Source organism: Sminthopsis crassicaudata, chromosome 2 (assembly GCF_048593235.1).
Source record: "Sminthopsis crassicaudata isolate SCR6 chromosome 2, ASM4859323v1, whole genome shotgun sequence".
NCBI lineage: Eukaryota > Metazoa > Chordata > Mammalia > Dasyuromorphia > Dasyuridae > Sminthopsis > Sminthopsis crassicaudata.
The window spans coordinates 372,229,246-372,251,833 of NC_133618.1; the positions used below are offsets into that span (position 1 = coordinate 372,229,246).

Consider the following 22,588-nt stretch of genomic DNA (forward strand, 5'->3'; position numbering starts at 1 on the left):
AAAATATGCCTTCTTATTACTTCCACTACTGATTGAAAACCTATTACCACTTAAACATAACAGTCATTCAAATATCTAACGACAGCGATTCTATATCTTCTTTTCTAAGCTAACCCATATTATTCCATATATATGAAATTATTTCTTGTATAAGATCAAGTTTTCAAAATTTTCACCATCTTTAAAAAGAAAATATCAATCAGTGGCAAAGGAGTGAAAGAACTAGAATGTGAGACACTTCTCTAACGGTACAGATCATATCCTAAACCCAATCTTCTCATCTTGAGCAACTTTTGTCCATGGTTTCCCACAGATTTCTCCAAGGGATTATCTAATCCATAAAGTTTTCCTCTGCCTTTTTTTTTTTAAAATATATTTCCAAGGCAGTACTACATTGACAAATTTGTGGTCTCATTGATATAGAAATTTCTTCCATAGGCACAGACTACATGTAGTTATGACGTGTGTGTGAATCGTGTTCACTCTTCTAAAAATCCTCAAAAAAAAAAAAAAAAAAAAAAAAAAAAAAAAAAAAAATCCACCTGACATACTAGAGGGTTGATCTCTAAATCTTAATAATACATGGGTATCACTACAAACTCAACCCATTACCTTTTCAGTTAGTACATATCCTAAATTATATTTCTTATTAAGTCATCATCATTAAGAAAATACTATCTATTTACATTCATCATGCATCTCTCCACAGATTTTTTTAGGTCATCCACAACTTTGAATCTTCAGAGATAGTAATATTCCAAGATTTGTAATCACAGAACCTCAGTAAGAGGACATATGAATTAAAATGGGGAGCAAATTGGGATAACAGTCCTAACTCAAAGAATTGTTGTGAGGATCAAATAAAGTACTGTATATTCATAACTTTGTAGACATTAATGTGCTAATAAACATCATCTGTATACTTTTTTGTACTAGCAAAGAACTAGAAACAAAGTAGATTCTAATCAATAAGGGCATGGTTAAACTGGTACATTTAATGGGCCATTACTGTATTGTAAGGAACAATGAATAAGAATATAGGGAAACATTGGGAGAATTATATGAACTGATACAAGGTAGGGTAGAATACCAGAAAAATATACACATAACTACAACAATAGAGGAAAAATAAAACCCAAATAACTTATAAATTATAAACAAAGAAGAGATAAGAATGTTCTTCCATCTCTTCTTTGCAGAAGCATGAGACTAAAAATATAAATTCCTATATATCTTATCAGACTGAATTGATATGCGAGTTAGGTGATTATTTGGGTAAAAAAGCCAGGAAGGGTTGCATATATATGAAAATCATGTTAAAAAAAAACTATAAAGTGAACCATGGATGCAGATGACATGTTGACTGCATAAAATCCATAATTTTATGAAAACTACTCAATGAAATCCACTGTTATTCCAGTCTATAAAAATTAAATGGACAAAACATGCCTATTGACCTATAACAAGCAGTTGGACAACTAGGCTATTGAATTAGCAGTCTATATATCTAAGATGATAAATTGGCTCCAGAATTTAGATAGAGAGCCTTGGATACTGAATTTGGAAAACTAATCAATGCTTTTAACAACACCAAATTGCATCCCAACCAAAACCCCCATCTTTTTAACTCAAAATTTCTCCATGATGCTTTATAGCCACAGATACTAGAATTTTAAAATCTTTAAAGAAGTGGCTGACTCAAAAGTCAATGGAAACATTCACAGGGGAATAGGTAGTCTATACCTTATTACTAATAATGATCTAAACAAAGTATTATTTAGGAAGTATCTGATCTGAAACATAACAGAAAATTTCTAGTACCATTAATCACCAAAAATACCTCGGGTAACTTAAGTTAGAGAATGTTATTATCCCAATCCACTCTCCCATTTTAATTCAGATGTGCTCCTTTTGAACTTTTGTGACTACAAAATACTGGTACTACTGAGTCAAAGGGCACACATATTTTTATAATTACTATGTGTAACTTCATATAATATCCCAAAAGGTTGAAATTAATGTATACTTCTACCTACAGCCTACCCCATCTTTAAATAGACAATTCTACCTCAATGTTGTTTCACTTTACATTAATTTAATAAGAGCAGTTGAATATGAACTTATTGGTAATTTGTCTTAAGAACTGCTAGTTCAGGGGCAGCTAGGTGGCACAGTGGAATTCAGGAGGACCCGAGTTCAAATCTAATCTCAGACACTTAACACTTCCTAGCTGTGTGACTCTGGGCAAGTCACTTAACCCCACCTCAGGGGGAAAAAAAAAAAAAAACTGCCAGTTCATATTCTATAACTACTTATCTTGACATACTCTTGAAATGTTTTTGAGCCTTGCTTTATTCTTTATTACATTTTGTTCTGCTGCTACACCTGTGTGTCTGAAGAGATTAAACTGAATTGCTGTATTTGCCTGAAGAACATGACTTTATGGATACCTTTAGCCTTCTATTTTACTGTATGAGTAACTTTCTCAAATATATGAGTAATTAAATATTCTGGAGGAAAAGGAAAGGAAGATAATAAGTGACCATAGTTAAAGGTGATTCACTTGAATTTGTATGTATTCAGAATTAGTTTCTGCCTAAAAACAAAGTAAGAAAAGTAATAGTCCACTTTCACTTATTTTTAAGAAAGATTAAGAGTGAGTTTATTAGGGAAATGCAATATGATGCCAATGCTATTCTTCATAATTGTTATCTGGAGTTCTCACTCATTACATCATACCTCCATTTTTAGGAATTCTATTATCCTCTATTATATTTGTACAACACTTTACAATTTAAGAAGTTGCTTATTTACTTCAATTTTTAAAATTTGATTTTAGTAAGTTAAGTAAGGCAAATATCTTCATCTTTCAAAACAGGAAAGTGAAATTGAAAGAGGCAAAGACATTTATCCACAGTAAGTCAGAAACACAGAAAAATGACAGCTCTACATCTTAAGCTGGTTTTCAGATATACAGGATTAGGATGGCAGCATACTGATTTAGAAAACCACAAATAATTTTATGTTATATTATATTTTCAGACAATCCACTTTGCAGCTCAATTTACCATGCCAATTAGTTAGTTCTAGCAAAAGGCAGTTTTTATACATTCTCAAAAAAATAAAATCCTTATATATTATTATATCATACTGGAACATTAAACTTTTCCAATAAGGGTCTAATAAGCTAAAATATGATAGTACTATATGCCTTAAAACTGCTAAATAAACACACACATACACACACACACACACACACACACACACACACACGCACGCACACACGCCTGAGGACAAACAGGCTTTCAGTAAATTTTCCCCAAATAGAACCCAATGAAATACAAATGTTTATAAAATCATATGAGGTTCCAAAAATGACATACCTCTTTGAGCCTTGCTTTATTCCTCATTTTATTTTGTTCTACAGCTACACCTGTGCATGAAGTAAGTTGAACTGAATTGTTGTGTTTGCCTGAACAACCTGACTTTGCAGATGACTTTAGCTTTTTTCTTTTCGATCCTCTGGTCCTCCTGGATCCCCAACATGCTAAGCGAAATCCATTTTTTTGATCTGGCTCCAATAATGTCCCAACTTCTTTAGAATCACAATTCTGTATCCGCATTACCCAAAATAAAAAATAAAAAATAAAAATCCACAAATCAATCATCCTTCTACTGGGAAACATTCAAGCTGTGTGCTCTAGAATAGATACAATTTTAGATCAATCACAATCCTTGCTCTTGTGGAGTTTATACTCTAGGAGAATAAAGAAAAAAAAACACAAATAATTACAATATAAGTAGATTAGAGATGAGCAATTTGAAGATGTATAGGAGGCAGATATTACCATCAAGGAAAGGGGAGTATCAGAAAAAGTTTGAGAACAAACGCCATTTGGTTAGTCATTAAAAAGGAAAAGTATGAACTCAAAAGATGAAGAGAAGGCTTTCTAGATTTAATGAACAGCATGACAAAAAACCAACAGATAAGCACAAGCATGAGGGGAGATGAAAAGGAAGAACATACTCCAGTGTATATGTATCTGGGAAGGATAGTAATAAAGCAGCTACGTAATGAGGAAAGCAGTAGGGTCAGGTTGTGAAAGGTCTTAAATGCCAGGCAAAAAAAAAAAAAAAAAAAAAAAGCCATAACTTAGAAATTACAACATCAATGAGAGTATAGGAAAATAGTCCAACTTCCCAACATCCTAGGTTTGCTACTTGGTATTTGTCAGGCAAATAACTCAATCTCCATAGTTTTCAGGTTCCACACATAAAATAAGATGGTTGAACTATCTAATTTATAAGACCTCTTCCAGTTCTAAACAAAATAAAGCATTACAAAGAACATTACTTCTTACAACAATTTAAAAAATATAAAAACAAAATTCCAAAATAACAATTACTCCTTAAAAGAAACAGAAGATACCCAAAAAAAACTAATGAATCAATAATAACAAATTTATTAAGCACCTACTAAGCGTCAAGTACTATGCCAAGTGCTAGAGATACAAAAGAAGTTAACAGACAGTTCCTACCCTCAAGAAACCTACAATCTATGGAGAAGACTATATACAAAGCAAGCTATACACAGGATAAAAAGGAAATAATTAACAGAGGGAAGATACTAGAATTAAGGAAAGCTTCCAGCAATAAATGGGATTTTAATTGGGATTTAAAAGAAGTCAGGGAGATCAGCAGGTCAAATGGAAGAGAAAGACCCCTGGGAGGATTTTATGAACTGACATATTATGAAGAAAACATAAAGGAAAACAATGTATACATTAATTACAGAGCTGGAAAGCAAAAGAACTGTGGAATATTTAAAAATTTAAGATCAATTCAATAAGTAATGATTCCAGCATACTGAAAATGAAATATGCTTCCAATCTCTTAATGGAGGCATGACTGCCTGGACTATAAGTATAAAATGAGATATTCATTTCTGGATACAGTTAATACAACATACATGTGTTTTCACTGATATTTATTCGCTACTAGAAAGAGACTTCATTGGGGAAGGGGAGAGCATGTGGATAAAGGTGAGGTGTAATCATAGAAATCTAAAAAAGAACATCAATAAAATATTAGAAGAGAACAGAAAGAAGTTCAGAAGGACACAAAGAAAGGTAGTGTTAGTACTACCATGTCAAAATTGATATATATGTAAAAAATAAAAGCTGTACTTGGTAAATTCATGGTGTCATATATAATTCTTTTTTGTTCTCTGGCTATTGATCATGGTCTGTTCATGTTTGTTAATTATAAAATTCATAATTTAAATATATACTTAAAGACTTAACAACTATGATTAACACAAGAATCAGCCTAGTTCAAGTAAAATATTGGCTATCTAACCCTGAGCAAGTCATTTAATTTCTTGATGCTCTAGGCAATGTCCTGATTCTATAAATTGTAGAGAGAAGGTACTAAACTCCATTAAGTAGAGAATTTCTTCATCATGAATTTTCTACACCAACAAAATTACAGGTCTCTTCCTTATCCCTATTTCAAAGGTAAAATATACAAATACATTTAGGGTAAAATACTTAGAAATATAGATAAAAAATATACTGCCTTAGTTCTTAATTTAACCAAAAGGTTTCCCTGGACCTATCCCTAAACACTATGATTTCCCATGGGCTGGAGATAATACTTCTCTTAAATCTATTGTCCTCATAGTTCCAGAAGAGAAAAGCCTTTCTCTTCAAAATACATTTTGTCAGAATTTGGAATCTACCTACTTGGAAAAAAAAGTCATGGTGTTTATAGTGAAGTAAATTACAACATAGCAATTTGTGGTGACTAGATTAGTTAGATTAGAACACAGCAATTTATGGTGGCCTCAATATTTGTTAAACAGATCTACTTAAAGAAAAAGAAGGACAAAATGAGCTCTATAAACTGCCCTTTTAAAGGTCACCTAGTAGCTAAAATTTCAGTACATAAACTGATACATTCTATGCTCTTACTAACTGGGGGGTGGGGGGCTAGGAGTAAAAAAAAATGGGAGATTTTTAGGCCTCAATTTAACATTTATAGTATGGCTATATACATATTTTAAAATCAAGAGACATTACCTGTTGCCCGTTCCATGTTGAATCTTGTTCTGCCATGCATGGAGCCAGTGTACTTTCACTATTTAAAGCAGCTGGGATTGATGGTTCAGGAGTCATTTTATTTATAGTTTCACCTCCTACTTCTCCACTTCCATCAGGCTTATTAGATATCAATACTTTAGGTTCCAGTTGCCCATGATCTGGATTAAGTTTATAATGTCTTGCCAGTCCTCCTTGTCCTATATATGACTTTTCACAAGTCTGACACTTAAAAGTTTTAGGCTTCAGGTAATCACTTGAAGAATTAAATAATGTATCTTTCCCCTTCTTGTCATCTTCCTCTTCCACATTAAGTTCTGAATAGTCATCAGAATCTGACTGGTGCCCATCAGCTAAATCTTCAGTTTTGATGAACTTGTAATCTTTAGCTTTATATTTTGGTGGCCGTGAAATTCGCCCTGAACGGGTTTTTACTTTTATAGATTTTTTTATCTTCTCAGTGCACTCATTCTCAGGTGTGGAAATAAGTAAATTTGCTGAATTGGATGTAACTGCTGCTGATGGAATTGTGGAAGTGTTAGAGGCAGGCAAAGGAACAAATGTGGTTCTTTGTCCATTCAGCATTTTGTGTCCCATAAACTTCTCCACAGAAACAGGTCCAAGAGGGGGCAGTGGTTTCTGCACAAGAAGCTGAAGAGGAGGTGGAGGTAAAGTATTTACCAAAGTCTGTTGTTCAGTTCTCATAAGAGGCTGTATCCGAATAATTGAAGGATTAACAACACTTAATCCTAATAAATCTGTATTCCCATTGAATGGCTGGCTCAAAGTTATCGTTTTGGGCCGGATTGCTGCAAGCGGTGGCATTGGTCTTTCTCCAGATTTTACCTTGACACGAATGGCTTCTAATTCCTTGAACACAGAAAATTTTTTAAAAGGTATAAATACAAAGTTATGTTCTTTTCTAAATTGCTACAGAATTATTATGACTTTGAATCCAACATTCAACATTAAGATCATAATCATGTCACTTTCAAACAAGCCCTGAAAAGATATTATAATTAAAGTCTCTTCTAACTATGTACATTTTAAAATCCACAAGGTTTAAAGTTGGTATCAAATTTGTTCAAATGCGGGGCAGCTAGGTGGCGCAGTGGATAGAGCACCAGCCTTGAATTCAGGAGGAATGAGTTTAAATATGGTCTCAGACACTTAACACTTCCTAGCTATGTGACCCTGGGCACGTCACTTAACCCCCCAGCCTCAGAGAAAAAAAAATTGTTCAAATGATACAGGGCAGGAAAGGACTTTGTCAATCCATCTGCTCCAACTTCTTAATTTTTATATGAAGAAACTAAAACTCGTATAGTAAGCAGCAAAGTAATTCAAGCCAAATGAATATATATCTGCATGTGGGTTCATTTGGTAATGTCCAAGTAGGCAGAATGTGTGTGTGTGTGTGTGTGTGTGTGTGTATTTCTTCCACCTAAATCCTTTTCTGACACCTGATCACAATAAGGAGATAACCAACCCTAGATTCTTGGCCACAGAGTCTGGCAAATCTTGCTGATGTGGATTTACTCTTCCCTCTTCAGGAAGAAACACATTTGCTTATTATCAGGCATAACTAATTTCCAGACTATCCTGTTTACATAGAGTGATTATGAGGATGGAACTCTTTATTAATCTCTACTGTCTATCCCCCAACGTCCAGACATCTTTAAATCACCTTTGAGATATTGAAAAAAACAATTTTTTCATGTATTTTGAAAATAAAAAGCTATTGGACTTATATCCCAAGATATCATGAAGGAAAGGGACCCACCACATATGCTAAAATGTTCGTGGCAGCCTTCTTTGTAGTGACTAGAAACTGGAAATTAAATGGATGTCCATCAATTGGAGAATGGCTGAATAAATTGTGGTATATGAATGTTATGGAATATTGTTCTACAAGAAATGACCAACAGGATGATTTCAGAGAGGCCTGGAGAGACTTACATGAATTGATGCTAAATGAAATGAGTAGAACCAGGAAATCACTATACATGGCAACAACAAGACTATATGAGGATCAATTCTGATGGAAGTGGCTCTCTTCAACAATGAGATATTCAAACCAGTTCTAATTGTTCAGTAACGAAGAGAGTCATCTACACTCAGAGAGAAGACTATGGGAAGTCAGTAATGAAGAGAGTCATCTACACTCAGAGAGAAGACTGTGGAAACAGAGTGTGAACCACAACATAGATTCTCAATCTTTCTGTTATTGTTTGCTTGCATTTGTTTTCCTTCATAGGGTTTTTCTTTCTTTCTAGATCCAATTTTTCTTGTGCAGCAAGATAACTGTATAAAAATATATGCATATATTTGATTTAACATGTATTTGAACATATTTAACATGTATTGGACTATGTGCCATGTAGGGGAGGGGGTAGGAAGGAGGGGAAAATTTGGAACAGAAGGTTTTGCAAGGGTCAATGTTAATAAATTACCCACGTAGATGTTTTGTAAATAAAAAGCTACAATAATAACAAAACAAAAAAAAAAAAGAGGGAGAAAAAATGGAACACAAGCTTTTACAAAGGTGAATCTTGAAAATTATCTTTGCATGTATTTAGGGGAAAAAAAACACTTAAAATTAAGAAACAAAAACAATGAGTTAATTCAAAGCAATTCCAAAATAAAGTGCCATCCACATCTAGACAGAGAACTATGGAGAATGAATATGGATCAAAGCATAGTATTTTCACCTTTGGTTGTTTGCTTGGTTTTTTTCTTTCTCAGTTTTTTTTTCCCTTTTGATCTCATTTTTCATGCACAGCATAAAAAATATAGAAATACATTTAGAAAACTCAACATGTTTAATCTACATCAGATTGTTTACTGTCTCAGAGAAGAGGTGGATGGGAGAGAGGGAGAAAAACACAAGGTTTTCCAAAGGTGAATGTTGAAGTTTTTTTGCATGTATTTGTAAAAACAAAATAATATTTTTTAAAAAAGTAATAGTTGACATCTATAAAACCCCATTAAAAAAGCAGTTTACATCAAGAAATCAGATTCTCAGAAGTAGAAACTACTTCAAAGGCCTCAAACACCATTTATTTCAACCATAAGAACTGAACAAGAGGTAATTCTCTACAATACAACTCAGTAAAGTGGTCATCAAGCTTCTGCTTGAAGATTTCAGATAGACTTTATTAGATTTAAAACAGTTGTCAAATTTCCAAGGAAACCAATACTTCACAAAGCTGTCTACTCTACTTATTACCCAAATAAATGTAAGGTATAACTGGATTTCTCATTACTGAAGGTCTTTAAATAAGGTTAGACAATTTTCATGGATTGTTAGGAGGAATTCTTCAGATAAGGTGAAACAGATGACCTCTTCATACATAAAAGGCTCTATATGCAATATACAAAAATTTCTGGAATAGCACTTTTTGTGGTAACAAAGAATTGGAAACAATGCTGATGCCCAATGATTGGAGAGCGATGATAACAAGTCATAGTATAAGAATGTAAATGATTTTTATGGAAATGTTTTGTATAACTTCACATGTGCGCTCTCAATGGGGGAGGGGGGAGAGAATTTAGAACTCTAGAAGTTTTAAAAATCAAATGTTTTACCCATAAATGGGGAAAATGAAAATATTAAAGCATTTTTAAAAGAATATAATGCAATTATCACTACACTAAAGGAAGTGAAAATGATGAATTCAGAGAAGCCAGGAAAGACAAGAACAAGTGAAGCTGGTAGAGCAATGTACAAAGACTACAATAAAAACTGAAAGAATTGATTATTAATAACCAATTCTTTGGTGAGATTCCAATTTCTACCTTTTTCTTTTACCCTTATTTCAAGACCTCAGTCTCTGATGGTTGAACTAATTTTCTCCTCTATCCAGACCCCATCCAGATGGGAAAGCCACTATGTTCCATTCAGGTTTGAGTAGGGATAGATTCTATAGCCCAAGGTGGGATATAAATAATATAATCAGTGTTCAGGTCCAGCCACTCATTGTAATATTCATTATCTCATTAAATGTTAACCAATCTGAGTTGATTACCATCCTCAGGAACACCTCTCTTCCAATGGCCATATAAGCCATCCCTGAGCCCACTGACAGTCTTTAAGTCTAAGGTACAAATGGCCAAATGACCATCCTTTCATTAAAATGCTGAAACTATTAAAAAAAAAAAATGCTTAAATTAACTGGCAAATTATGCCTCTCAAACCTTTTTAAAAGTCACAAAACAAATCCAAAACACCAATAAAACAATCAGAGCAGTTGTGGCCCCCAAAAAGATGAAGACTCCTTCCTCAACTCTTTGTAGAGTTGTGGAACACTGCAAATAATGTCAAATTGTTTCAATGTATTAATTGATCCTGCTCAATTTTTTTTTTCCTTTTCTGCCTTCTTTCTAAAAAAAAATTCTTTAAAAAAAAATTACTCTAGTAAGAGGGAGGAAAAAAGGACATGAGAAAATTTAGATCATGTAAAAGATAAAAGGAGGCACAGTGGATGGATCACCAACCCTGGAGTCAGTTTAAATCCTAAAGACACTTAATACTTGATAACTATGTGACCCTGGGAGCAAATTACTTAATCCCCAATGCCTCCACTTCTCATCTCACTCCTTAATCTTTTACAATCTGTCTTCTGACCTCTCTCAAATAAAACTGCTCTCAATCTTTTAATTACTAAATTTGAGGGCCTTTTCTCAGTCTTTATCCTCCTTTTGAAGGCATTTGGAAAATGCCTCTTTTCAAAAATACTTTTCTCTCTGGCTTTCATTAGAATTTTCTCTCCAGTTCTCTTCTTACCTGTATGACTAGTTCTCAGTCTTTTCTGACTTGCAATTTAGATCATATCTTCTAACTACAGGAGTTCCCAAAAGTTGTCCTGAGTCTTTTATTTTCCTTCCTCTCTCTCTTCTCTTTCCTTTCCTGTCACCCTTCTTCCCTCCCTTTTGTCTCTCAGTTGCTTTCTAATCATAGAATAAAAAAACAGAATAATCCTAATAGAATAAATATAGAATATAGAAAAAATAGGAAATAGAATAATCATAAAATAAAAAATCTAATTAATCAGCATTCATGAGTTTAATTATTATAGGAGAGGCATTTTGGTGTAGTGTATGGCCTCAGGAAGACATGAGTTCAGCCTATAACACATACTACCATTCTAAAGAGCCAAAACTTCCTTATGTAGGCAAGAGGAAGCCAAGGGAAACCTTGAACTAGAACTTTGTGAGCAGAACTATGCTGAAGGAAAATTTGTCCTGCTTATCAAAAAAACATCCCAACTATTTTTATCCTAAAGATCAAACTCTGGGGTAGCTAGGTGGTGCAGTGGAGACAGCACCAGCCCTGAAGTTGAGAAAAGTTGAGTTCAAATGTGACTTCAGACACTTAACACTTTCTAGCTGTGTGTCCCTGGGCAAGTCACTTAACCCCAAATGCCCCAGCCAAAAAAAAAAAAGAAAGAAAAGATCAAACTACTTGGTCTGGAAATCAAGACGCTCTACACTCTGGCCATCCTATTTTTCCAATCTTTTAATATTATTACCTCCAAGGACTACCTGAGCCAGACAAATGGAACTTCTCATGATTCTCTTCGGGCTCTATTTACTTATATCACCTGCTCCTCCTATACTGGGTTTCATATTGGGCAGGTACCCAATACCCAATACCCAATACTTTGAAAAGCTTCAGAACCAATCCTCTCCACACTTCACATTAACAAGAATTGGGTGCTGAATTTAGTATACTTCAGCTAAAAGTTTAGAGAAGCACATTACAACTAAAAATTACAGTTGCAAAAAGACCATCTTAATTTTTATGGTGGATTAAAAGTTTCATATAAAAGATGAGGGTTACTCATCAGAAATGTTGTAGAACAGAGGAACTGGACTGAATATATCACAGCTTATATCATGCTAGTGAAACAGGTAACCTGGGCACAGATGTCTAAGCCCAGTTCTAACAGCTCACAGTGCCGGTCCCACTTGGGGGAACATAGGAACAATTATCAGAGACTGAAGTAGGCCCCCAGCTGCCTAGTCCCAGAGCCCTGACCAGCCAACCTAGTCCTAGGCTAAGTACCCGAGTCCAAAACAAGTCTTATGCGCCCCTGAGCAAGGAGTTTAATCTGTACGCTTGTTTCCCTCAACGGTAAAGTGAAAGTAACAGTGTACCTTCCTCCCGAGAGAGTAGTGAAAATCAAGTGAGGTCGTATTTGCAAACAGCTTTAGCGGTCTCCGGCAACGCTACAGGGTAAGCGTTAAATCAAGGCTCGTCACCTAATAAATATGTTGTTTTCCTTTAGCTACTTGCCTGCGTAACCTCGGTATGGGACTTATCTGTGCCTCGGTGTCCCTACGGCAAAAGAAGGGGCCAAGAATAAAAAGTTCCCATCATCTCCAGTCGCTTCCAATTCCGAAGATTCTATGAGTCCCAGATCCTGGAACACCGTTAGCAAACACCGTAGAAGGACCGGGAAAAGGGGCGGTGCCTCACCTTGGGCTGCAGAAGCCGAGGCGGCGGCGGCGGGAGGTCAGGACCCCAGTGCTGAGCTACCTGCTGGGCCGCGTCTTGCAGACGGCGAGCCGCATCGTGCACAACGCTGAAGCTGCAGCTCCCGCGTGGCCCGAGGCCCGAAGTTCCGGGGGGTCTTGGAGGCGGCGGCGGCGGCGGCGGCGGTGGGGCCGGCGGTGCTTTCCTCACTTGCTCCAGAACCCTCTGGAGGTCCTCGGGCGCGAGAGGAGCTGCGGGAGACAAATAGGCTGGCTGCAGGGATTCGGCCTCTCCCCACAGCACTGTGGCCGCTTCCACACTTCCCGCCGGGGGGACGCAGACCGCGGTCCGGCCCGGAGCTGAAGCCAAGGGCTCCCGGAAGATGTCGCCCTCTTCGCCGTTCTCCTCGGCCTCCGCTTCGGCCATAACTCGTCCAGGAAGGCTAGGCAGGAGCGGGAGCAGGGGCAGGAGCTCGTGCTCAAAACCCGGGAACTGCACGAGCACGGCAGAAGTGACGACATCTTCAGGCGCCCGGAGCCATTGGATGGCGACTTCTTTTGGCATCATAAAGGGAGGGGGTCTACGGGTTCCTCCAAGGACCAGAATGCTCTGAAAGGGAATTTTCTTCACCGAATACGAGAAGTTGATCATTGAGATCCCAGATCTCAGAGAACCTCTAATTTAACTCGAGCAATTTATTTGTTGCTTCCTCCTTTTCTTGAAGACCAACCAAAATCCCGGAAGACTAGATTTGGAGTCACAAGACATAAGTCTGAATCACTTCCATTCAGCCGATTTCTCACAGTCCTCCTCATGGACCTTTCTTTTACACATTTTGCCTCTTCATGATTTATATTTGATTATGGTCTGAAAAAGGTCTAGACCTGGAGTCGGGAAGCTCCGAATTCAAATTCGGCCTCAGACATTCACTGTGTGACCCGGTCACTGCACCCTTGTCTCTCAGTTTCCTCCTCAGTAAAATGGGGACAATAATCGCCCTTACCCCAGCCCCACCTCAGGTTGGGGGAGAGGGGTTTATTAGGCTAAAATGAGATCATATTTATTAAGTGTTTTACAAACATAAAAGTACTATATAAATGCTAGCTATTTTTATTCTCCTTTACCCCTTAGATTGAAGGCACTGATCTATCAGCAGCCTGATGGGAAGCCTAACACAGCAGAGTCTTAGTAGTTGTTGAAAGAATGAGAGATGGGACAAGGCCAGGATGGAAATTCAATCAGCACTGGTCACCCAGGCACTATGTCGGGTCAAGGCCCTGTTACCTTTTCCTGATTGTAATAATTGATTTTGTAATGCCAGAGAAACTGAGACAAGATAGAGATTGGAGGGTTTTAATATTTTATTAGAGGGAGATTGGACTGGCCAAGCCATTTTAGCGGGGCGGATGGAACTGTTGTCTCAAAGCATCCAACTACCAGCGAAGGGTTGCAGAGACTCTTATAGGGCTCCAGCAATCAGGGAAACCTAGGTGAGGGGGAGCAGAGCCTTGGTGAGCGGGAACTCCAGGAAAGGACCATAAATTCAGTTTTGACAGGTTGGGGGTAAGAAGGAAGGATCATAAATTCTGGTAAGTTGGAAAGACCCTAGGAACCAGATGGCTGAGGTAGAAGATACCCAAATATCTGAGATACTCCATCTTCTGTTTTATTATTCTTTGGAATGCTAGTGGTCCAGACTCCTAGCCCTAATTATCTCAGTCCTAATGGCCAGGAAGGGGCTTTGCCACCAGGGAGACTAAGGCATAACAATTCAGGGGAACTGAGCCAGAACAATTTCTAATTGATATTGTTTCCTCAAGGCTTTCCCTTCTAAAATCCACACTATAACTGCCAAAATGATTTTCCTAAAGAATAGGTCCTACCTACTCTACCTACTCTATAGATTCCAGTGAGATAATTATAAACTCCTTTAAACTTCATTTTCCTACTAATGGGATTTTTCCACCAAATGTTGGGCCTCAAAGTATATGGGGGGAGCCAAGATGGTGGAGAGGACATACTCATCTTCCTAAATTCTCCTTTTCCCTCAATCTATTTTAATGAAAGTCAGCCTCAGAAGTAATGCTTGACTCACAAATATTGAGAGTACAACACACAACCAACAGAAGATAATCTCAACATTCTCCAGAAAAGGTCTGTTTTTGTTCACAGGGGGATGGAATGGGGTTAGGCCAGGTGCAGATTCAAAAAGTCAGGGAGAGCTTGGGAAACAGCTCATGCTGAGCAGACTGGAGGGAGATGAGGTGTGGTCTCTGCTGGCAGAAAATGTGTGGAGAGAACTTTACCACAGTGTGAGCTACTTTGTCCTGGCAGCAAGCCAGTAGATCAGCAGAGATACAATAAACACAGAGGATAAAGACTATAATCCCAAAAGCTAGAGTCTCTGGGACCTAGCCACACCCGCCCAGCACCTGGAGTGACTCAGCATGATCAAGGTGCAGCTGCAATATCTCACTGTTCCCAGTGCAGATACTGCCTTCCTGCTGCCACTGATTTCAGGACAACTACTAATTCCAGTGCAGCCAGTGGCTGTCCCACTGCCCCTTCACTGCCATTCCCTGTTCTCTGTAGAGGCAGCTTGGAAATACCCCACTGCCCCCCGATAAGCAGACCATAGGTTTTTGTTTTGTTTTGTTTTTTTTAATTTCAAAATGAGCAAAAAAGCAAAGCAAGCAATAACTATTGATAGCTTCTATATGGAAAGAGAGCAGACTTCAAACCCTGAGGAGACTAAAAACAGTTTGTTTCTAGATCCAAAGGTGAATATGATCTAGTCCCCATCACACAAGGCTCTCATAGCAGAAATTAAAAAGGATCTTAAAAGAGAGCTAGAAGAAAAATGGGGAAAGGAAAGGAAAGCTTTGCAAGAGGATCTGGATAAGTTATTAAAAGATAGAGTGGATAAAGAAATCAACTCTCTGAAAAACAGAATTTGCAAATTGGAAAAGATAACTCCCAGGAAAAGAGAATTTGTGAATTGGAAAAGGTAAACAATTCCAAGGAAAACACAATTTGTGAATTGGAAAAAGAAAATAATTCTTTAAAAAAAAAATTGGCAAAATGGAAAAAAATTCCATAAAACAAAACAACTCATTTAAAAACTCAATTGGACAAATACAAAAAGAAATTTTAAAAGTAAATAAAGAAAACAATTCATTAAAAATCAGACTTGAACAAATGGAAATGAATGACTTGAGACACCAAGAATCAGTTAAGCAAAACCAAAAAAATGAAAAAATAGAAAAAAATGTTAAATACCTACTTGGGAAAACAACAGACATGGAAAATAGATCTAGGAGAGATAATCTAAGGATTATTGGACTCCCTGAAAATCATGATGAAAAAAAGAGCCTAGACATTATTTTTCAGGAAATCATCAAAGAGATTGCCCAAATGTTATAGAAATAGAAGGCAAAATAGACATTGAAAGAATTCATTGATCACCTACTAAAAGAGATTGCAAAGCCAAAATTCCAAGAAATATTGTGGCTAAATTCCAAATCAGACCAAGGAAAAAATACTACAAGCAGCCAGAAAAAAAACAATTCAAATACCAAGGGGACACAATAACAATCACTCAGGATCTAGCAGCATCCACATTAAAGAACTGAAAGGCCTCGAATCTGATATTCCTAAAGGCAAACAAATTTGGTATGCAGCCAAGAATAACTTACCCAGCCAAACTGAGCATTTTCTTCCAGGAAAGAAGATGGACATTCAATGAAATAGGTGAATTCCATGCCCAGGAAAATACACAGCTATTTCTCTGAGGAAGGTTCAGGGGGGGTGATAAGAGTGCTTCCCCTCCATTTGCTGTGAGCAAAAGGGAGGTAACAGCTAATTCATGGCCAGAACAAATTGATAAGTTGTATGGGTCCTTAGACAAAGAAACTTCATTCATAGCCCTGGGTGGGAGAAGGGCTGAAGTTAGGGGTTTGTATGGCTGCAGCCAGAGAAGCCTCTCAGGTAGGGCTGCAGATCAAGATATCTCCATACTGGATAGCCAATGCCTGTGCAAATGTGTGGGAGCTGTCACAGAAGCCCAATCATTAACATGACTGTCCAGGTTAATTGGTGGGGGTTACATTCCCCTGGATTTGCCCCTTCAAGGGCGAAAAGAGGAAAAAGCAGGGACATGATAATAATAGCATCAAAAGAGGTCCTTTAGGCCTCAGACTGAGAGCACATACATGACAGGATAAAGCATCCTTAGTTCTATTTAATAACCAATCATACAGTAACAATTCCACCTTGTAGTCAGACCCTGGAATAATTAAGTGGGAAACAAGGAAACAGAACTGAGAAACTGAGTCAGAAGGATCCCACCATAAGCAAAGGCTAAGATTGTGTTCTCAACTCCTGCCCAGATAAGATGTCTGCCTATGAGAGTTCAGGAAGGCATTCCCTGAGTAATTTATGGCATTTCTCTGGAATAATGGGTTACTGACTTGATGATCAGGCAATCAAATTCAAAACTCAAAATGGTCCCAAGAGATTTTATCTCTAATAGCAAATTCTACTGATTGCAGCTTGAGGCTACATACATTATTTAAAAAGTTTATCAGGATTTACACACATGAGACTTTTGTTTAACATGTTTTATATGTTTAAACTTATCCTAGTGCAAAGGATCAATCATTAAACAAACTTAAAAGATTCTTAGTGAACACATTCTTTGTTTAGAAACTATAAATCCTTAACAGGCTCATTTCTCAGGTTGTAAAAAGACTGGTAAGCTTACAAATTAAGGGGGGGGGGGAGGGTTAACTGTTGGGACCCTGGATATCTTAGAATCAGCCAGAATTAGGATAAGCAAAAGTCTTTATTCTTGGTCTTTTGGGGTCTCAGTCAGGGGATTAGATATAGGAATCTCCACACCTCCTTCCTCTCTCTCCACCACCAAAGAATGATCCTACATGTCCTACTCCACCCTCTCATCTCTCTCTTTTCCTTCTTTGTCCACACCCACTGATCAATCCAGCACAGAATAGTTGGGGAGGGTCATTCTCCAAGCATATGTTAATAGAGAATTGTCCAATTGGTAATTAGCCTTAAGTGCTAGGTTATCTCAGTTGGGTACATCTGCCCTTTACAGTTGGCAGAGACCCCAGGGAAGGAGCTGAATTTGTTGTTGCCCACCCCAACTATTCTTAAGTGTTTTCATGAGCTGTACTGTTTGATACTTCTCCCTACTCTATAAAGGGGGAAAAAGTGTTGCACATCTCATACTTGGAGGTAAATTGATAAGGCTTTCACCTCATCCCTCTTATTTTACACGATAATTACCAATTTCAGGGTTAACATGATGACAATAACTCCAAATAATTTAGTTAACAATTTTAGAATTTTCCTGATATCCAAATAGTATCAGATGTAATTTCTATTCTCTTCAATAAATTTCCCTTTTGTTTTAGTGAGAAAAGAAGACAATTCTTAAAATTGAGAAAGAATAGATTTTTAAATTGGCTTAACTTTAGTTAATGAGATAACCTAAATACTGATTGGATGTTCTAGACAAACTGAATTGCCATTTGATTATTTTCCAATTCACACAAATCATTTCTCTTTCATGAATAAGGAAAAGAGTGAAGGTGCCAGTTTTTACTGACAGGGCCTTAGAAGTCTGACTCTAAATAACTTAAAGCAGGCTGTTTGTAGGCAGAGTTTTAAAGTAGTACAAACTGCTTTTGTTTTCCTAAAGTTCCCAAACTCTTCCATAAACACTATCATGCAAATAGATTACAATTTCCATATCCATTTAGTGGGTTTAATTAGAGCTCCTTTAAAATTGCTTTTACTATCATATCTCAAATTTCCAAATTACTTTATATACACATAGAAATCATTTTTCTGTTAGTCACATTTTAAAAGCCCATAAAATTATCATGTATGAAGCAATTATATCTAATAAAGCAGTTAACATTCATATAGCATGTTTTATGCTAAATGCTTTTGTGATCTTCACAACAATTATCATTTCTTTTTACAAATCAGAAAACTAGGCAGAGGAAAAGTAATTTGCCATAAATTACACAGCTAATACATATCACAATTGAAACATAATGCAGTTATGGCATTTGACTCGTGGACATCAAAAATTGTAGGACTTCAAAACCCTCAGGAATCATTGGATTCTCTGAGACATAAGATTGTTGTAGGACTTGAAAACTCTCAGGAATTAATTGGATTTTCTGAGAAATGATAAAACTATTGCAGGATTTCAAAATCTGCAGGAATCATTGGATTCTCTAACACATAAAAAGACTATTGCAGGACTTCAAAAACTTGTAGGGATCATTGGATTCCCTGATACATGAAGCAATGGACAGTAGATTGGTTTGGGACTATCTCTTGGGTGCTGAAGAAGGCATATGTGTGACTGATGTTTGCATACCTTCCTTCTAGGACTTCTAGAAATCTTTTACAAGACCATGTTGATTTATATTGTTTGTTATATCATTATTTGCATCTACAATTCATGTTTGTTAAAGGACATTGAGCCTGGACTGGCTATGGAGAGTCATCACTAATAGCCTGTGTGTTATTGCTATGTTTGTGCATACCTGTCTCTAATAAGACCCTTCAAACCAGAAACCTGCTAGCAATTCCCGCTTCCCTTTGGTACTTTTCACCTCCCTTCCTGAGATGTCAGAGAGGGTATGATCACCTCCTTTTTGGGGTTCTCACCTCCCTGAGAAGTCAGGGAGGGCGTGACCACCTGTGTTCTAAAACAAAAGAAAGTGGGAAATGTGAAGGGCAAAAACTCTTGAGTTAATGCACTGAGGTTAGATAATCGAGCACTTAAGGCTAATTACCTATTGGACAATACTCTATAAGAATATGCTTGGAAAATGGCCCTTCCCACCATCCTGTGCTGGCCCAATCATTTGGTGTATACAGAGAATTATGGGAGGGACTAGGGAGTGGAGTAAGACTAGCCAGAGTCACTTCTGGGCAGGAGACAAAGAGGCAGGGAGCAAAGATTCTGCTTCCATCCAATTCACTTCTACCCTTAAAGACCAAGAATAAAGACCAAGGACTTTTGCTTATCCTGACTTCGGCTGATTCTAAGGTATCCAGGGAGCTAATGCGGTCATCACATCCTGGTATAAATCCTACTTGGTCATGGTATATTATCCTGGAGATGATTTTTTGTAATCTTTTTGCTAAGATTTTATTTAAGATTTTTGCATCAATGTTCATTAGGGAGATTGGTCTATAATTTTCTTTTTTTCTTTTCTTGCCTGGCCTTAGCCCTACCTAAAAGCCTTTTACTCTTGTATGTTGATGAAAGGTGGGGTCAGGTCCTAGGGGTCTGGACTCAGTCCCTAGGATCCCTTGCCTATTTCTCAAAGAAATTTGACGTCTTTGGGGTGGCCCTCCTGCCTTAGAGCTGCCACAGCCCTTCTAATTGAGGAACTCTAAGCTCACCCTAGGCCAACCAGCTTCAGAGCATTTTTGCTCCCACAGAGCTTTAGAATTGGTGAAAGGAATGAGAGTGAACATCTATACTGATTCTAAATATGCCAAATATGTTTTTGCACACTCATGGGGCTATATGGAAAAAAGGAACTTTTGATAGCAAAAAGCAAATAAATAAATAGATTCCCTATTAAGTATTCAGGGGAATTCTACAATTATTGCAAGCTGTCCATGGACCTAGCAATGTTTCTGTTATATTTTGTAAAGGACACCAGAACAAGGATTCACTTCAGGCCAAGGGAAACAGGCTTGCAGATTCAGTTGTCCATGCTACTTTAATTTGCACCTTTAATTCCCCAGCTCCCCAACTCCCTACATCCCTTCATAATTCCCAGGAACAAGCCCTTGCTAAAAAAAAAAAAAAAAAAAAAAAAAAAAAAAAAGGGGGGGGGGTACATTCTTTCTTCTGAGTGGTTTCAAACATCTTCAGGCCAACTTCTAATCCTGAAGCCAGAGAATGGAAACTTCTCTATGGCCTATACCAAGCTACTCATTTGGAGAAAAAAAAATGCTCTTCAATCTCATGTGAAACCTATTTTCACTAGTCACAAGTTAGGAGAAACAATTAAACAGATCTGTTAGCTCTGCACAGTTTGTGCCCAAGTAAATTCTGAAAGGGCTTTTAACCCCCTTCTTCTGAAGTCCACCCAGAGGAGGGATACACATAGATTTTCCACATGCCTCCTCTCAAGGACTTCACTGCTTTTGGTTTTGGTTGTCACCTTTACTAATTGGTTAAGAAAGGCTCAGAGGTTTTTGCTAAAGATCAGAACCATTTAATATTATCTCCTCTCTTCATGTCAACCTCTGTACCCAATGCTTAATGCCTTTTAAATATTATGGTGCTTGCACTCCAGGCCACCTGAACACTCTTTTTATTGTATATAATACCACTATTCTACCTATTACCCCATCTCCTTTGAGGAGACAAAAGCAAGGATTTGGGGAAATGTTCTTTGGTATTAACCTAGGAAAAGCTGTCTGGATGAGAGACATTCATGATAACCTTGTCTATCCCCCAAGTCTTCCTCTGGGTGGGGTTCCTGGTTACTGTTCCTAGTAACCTCCATACTAACTCCATATTTAATTATTTTTTTTGGTCATATTTGGCCCTTGTATTTTAACCTACTTGTAAGATTTGTTTCCTCCAGATTCCAAGTTATGAACTTCCAATTGAAGCAGGAGGGAACAATTTCTTTTACTAAAATTGTGTTCCCTCTAAGAAACTGTATTTCCTTTTGATCTGTGATCTCTTTGGAGTCTCAGCCCCTCCTGGGGAAGGCATATACTCCCAGACAAGTTATCTTTCCAGGATGCCAGAGTTTTTGATTCAATTACAAATCCTGGTCAAAAAGCACCCCTTTGAAGTGTTGTTAATTCCAATAGGAGATCCAGGCTGAAAATTGATAAGAATCTAAGTCTGGGAACCTTGGCTCCTGAAGCCCCAAGACTCCTTAAAAAGGGCAGTATCTGGGCTCATTCTTTGCAGATGGCCTACACACTTTGTTAGGACCCCTGCTCACTGAGCATTCTCTCAGCGCCAAAACTCCATTTCCAAATAGGTCTCTGCCACTATAGAAGTCAGTCCCTTAGAAACTGATTTCTATCCAACAATAAACTTTCATTTTGCAACTAATAATTTAGGAATAAGTGAATTTTTTCACCTTTAAATCTGTGGCCAATTAAGGGAATATTGTAATAACTCTCTTATTGCCATTAACCCCATGACCACCAGGAATTGAGGGTATTCAAACCACATCACAACTATTTGTTCAACCTGAATACCATCAGCTAACACTCTGAAGGCTGCTGCTGCCATCTTTAAGTTGCATGCCTTTCTTACTCTCTGGACCCCACTAGGCAGGGATGATGTAAACAAATATTAGGCCAGGAAACTGGATCTCCTTGGGGGAATTCCAAAACCCTGGGAAAAGCCTGCAAACTCCCAGTTATTCACATGGAGATCTGTCTTATGGTCCTCTATTGAGTAGCCCAGACATATTCCAGCCCCAGGCCAAGACTTATCCCATATGACCAAGATTTGTTAATCCATCTCTGTCAAATTCCTAATGAGGAGTTTTGCCCGCTTTCTTAGCAGCAATCTTCTAGTGAACAACAAAATTCCCTTTTTGCCACACAGATTTCAGATTTGTGAATTCTTTTACATGGGACCTGTGGCTCCGAGTAAAGGATATCATAGAGGATACCTCTCCCCCTATTCCCATACCTCATCAGGGACAGCTCTTCACTCCTTATCAGCATGAAGCAGAAGATGAGATCTCCATCCCTTTGTCCCAAATGAATTTGGGCTTGAAACTGCTTGAGAGGGGGAAATATATAGCTTGTAGGGGTGACAGCACTAGGCAGGTCCTCTTGACTTTGGGATACTTCTGTTCTAATAATCTGTCCATAATTCAAAAGTCTTCTGCCTTTGGAACCTGTGATCTCAAGATTGCTCTGGCAATCTGTCAATGATTATAAAAGTCCTCTGAAATATAATAAGTAAAAG

The 22,588-nt window shown here is 37.5% G+C and overlaps 1 protein-coding gene across 4 annotated transcripts in view; it reads right to left on the reverse strand.

Annotated features, from left to right (window-relative positions):
• Window positions 1-22,588, reverse strand: part of ZNF839 (zinc finger protein 839) — a 49,227-nt gene that overhangs the window by 13,783 nt on the left and 12,856 nt on the right. The window contains exons 1-3 of one of the 4 annotated variants that reach the window (XM_074291211.1): window positions 12,580-13,167; window positions 6,081-6,968; window positions 3,384-3,611 (exon numbers count right to left, since the gene is read on the reverse strand). In XM_074291211.1, the coding sequence (XP_074147312.1) occupies window positions 3,384-3,611; window positions 6,081-6,968; window positions 12,580-13,143 (1,680 nt within the window). In that variant the 5' untranslated portion in view covers window positions 13,144-13,167. The other 3 variants (XM_074291212.1, XM_074291214.1, XM_074291213.1) reach the window with 3 other exon arrangements.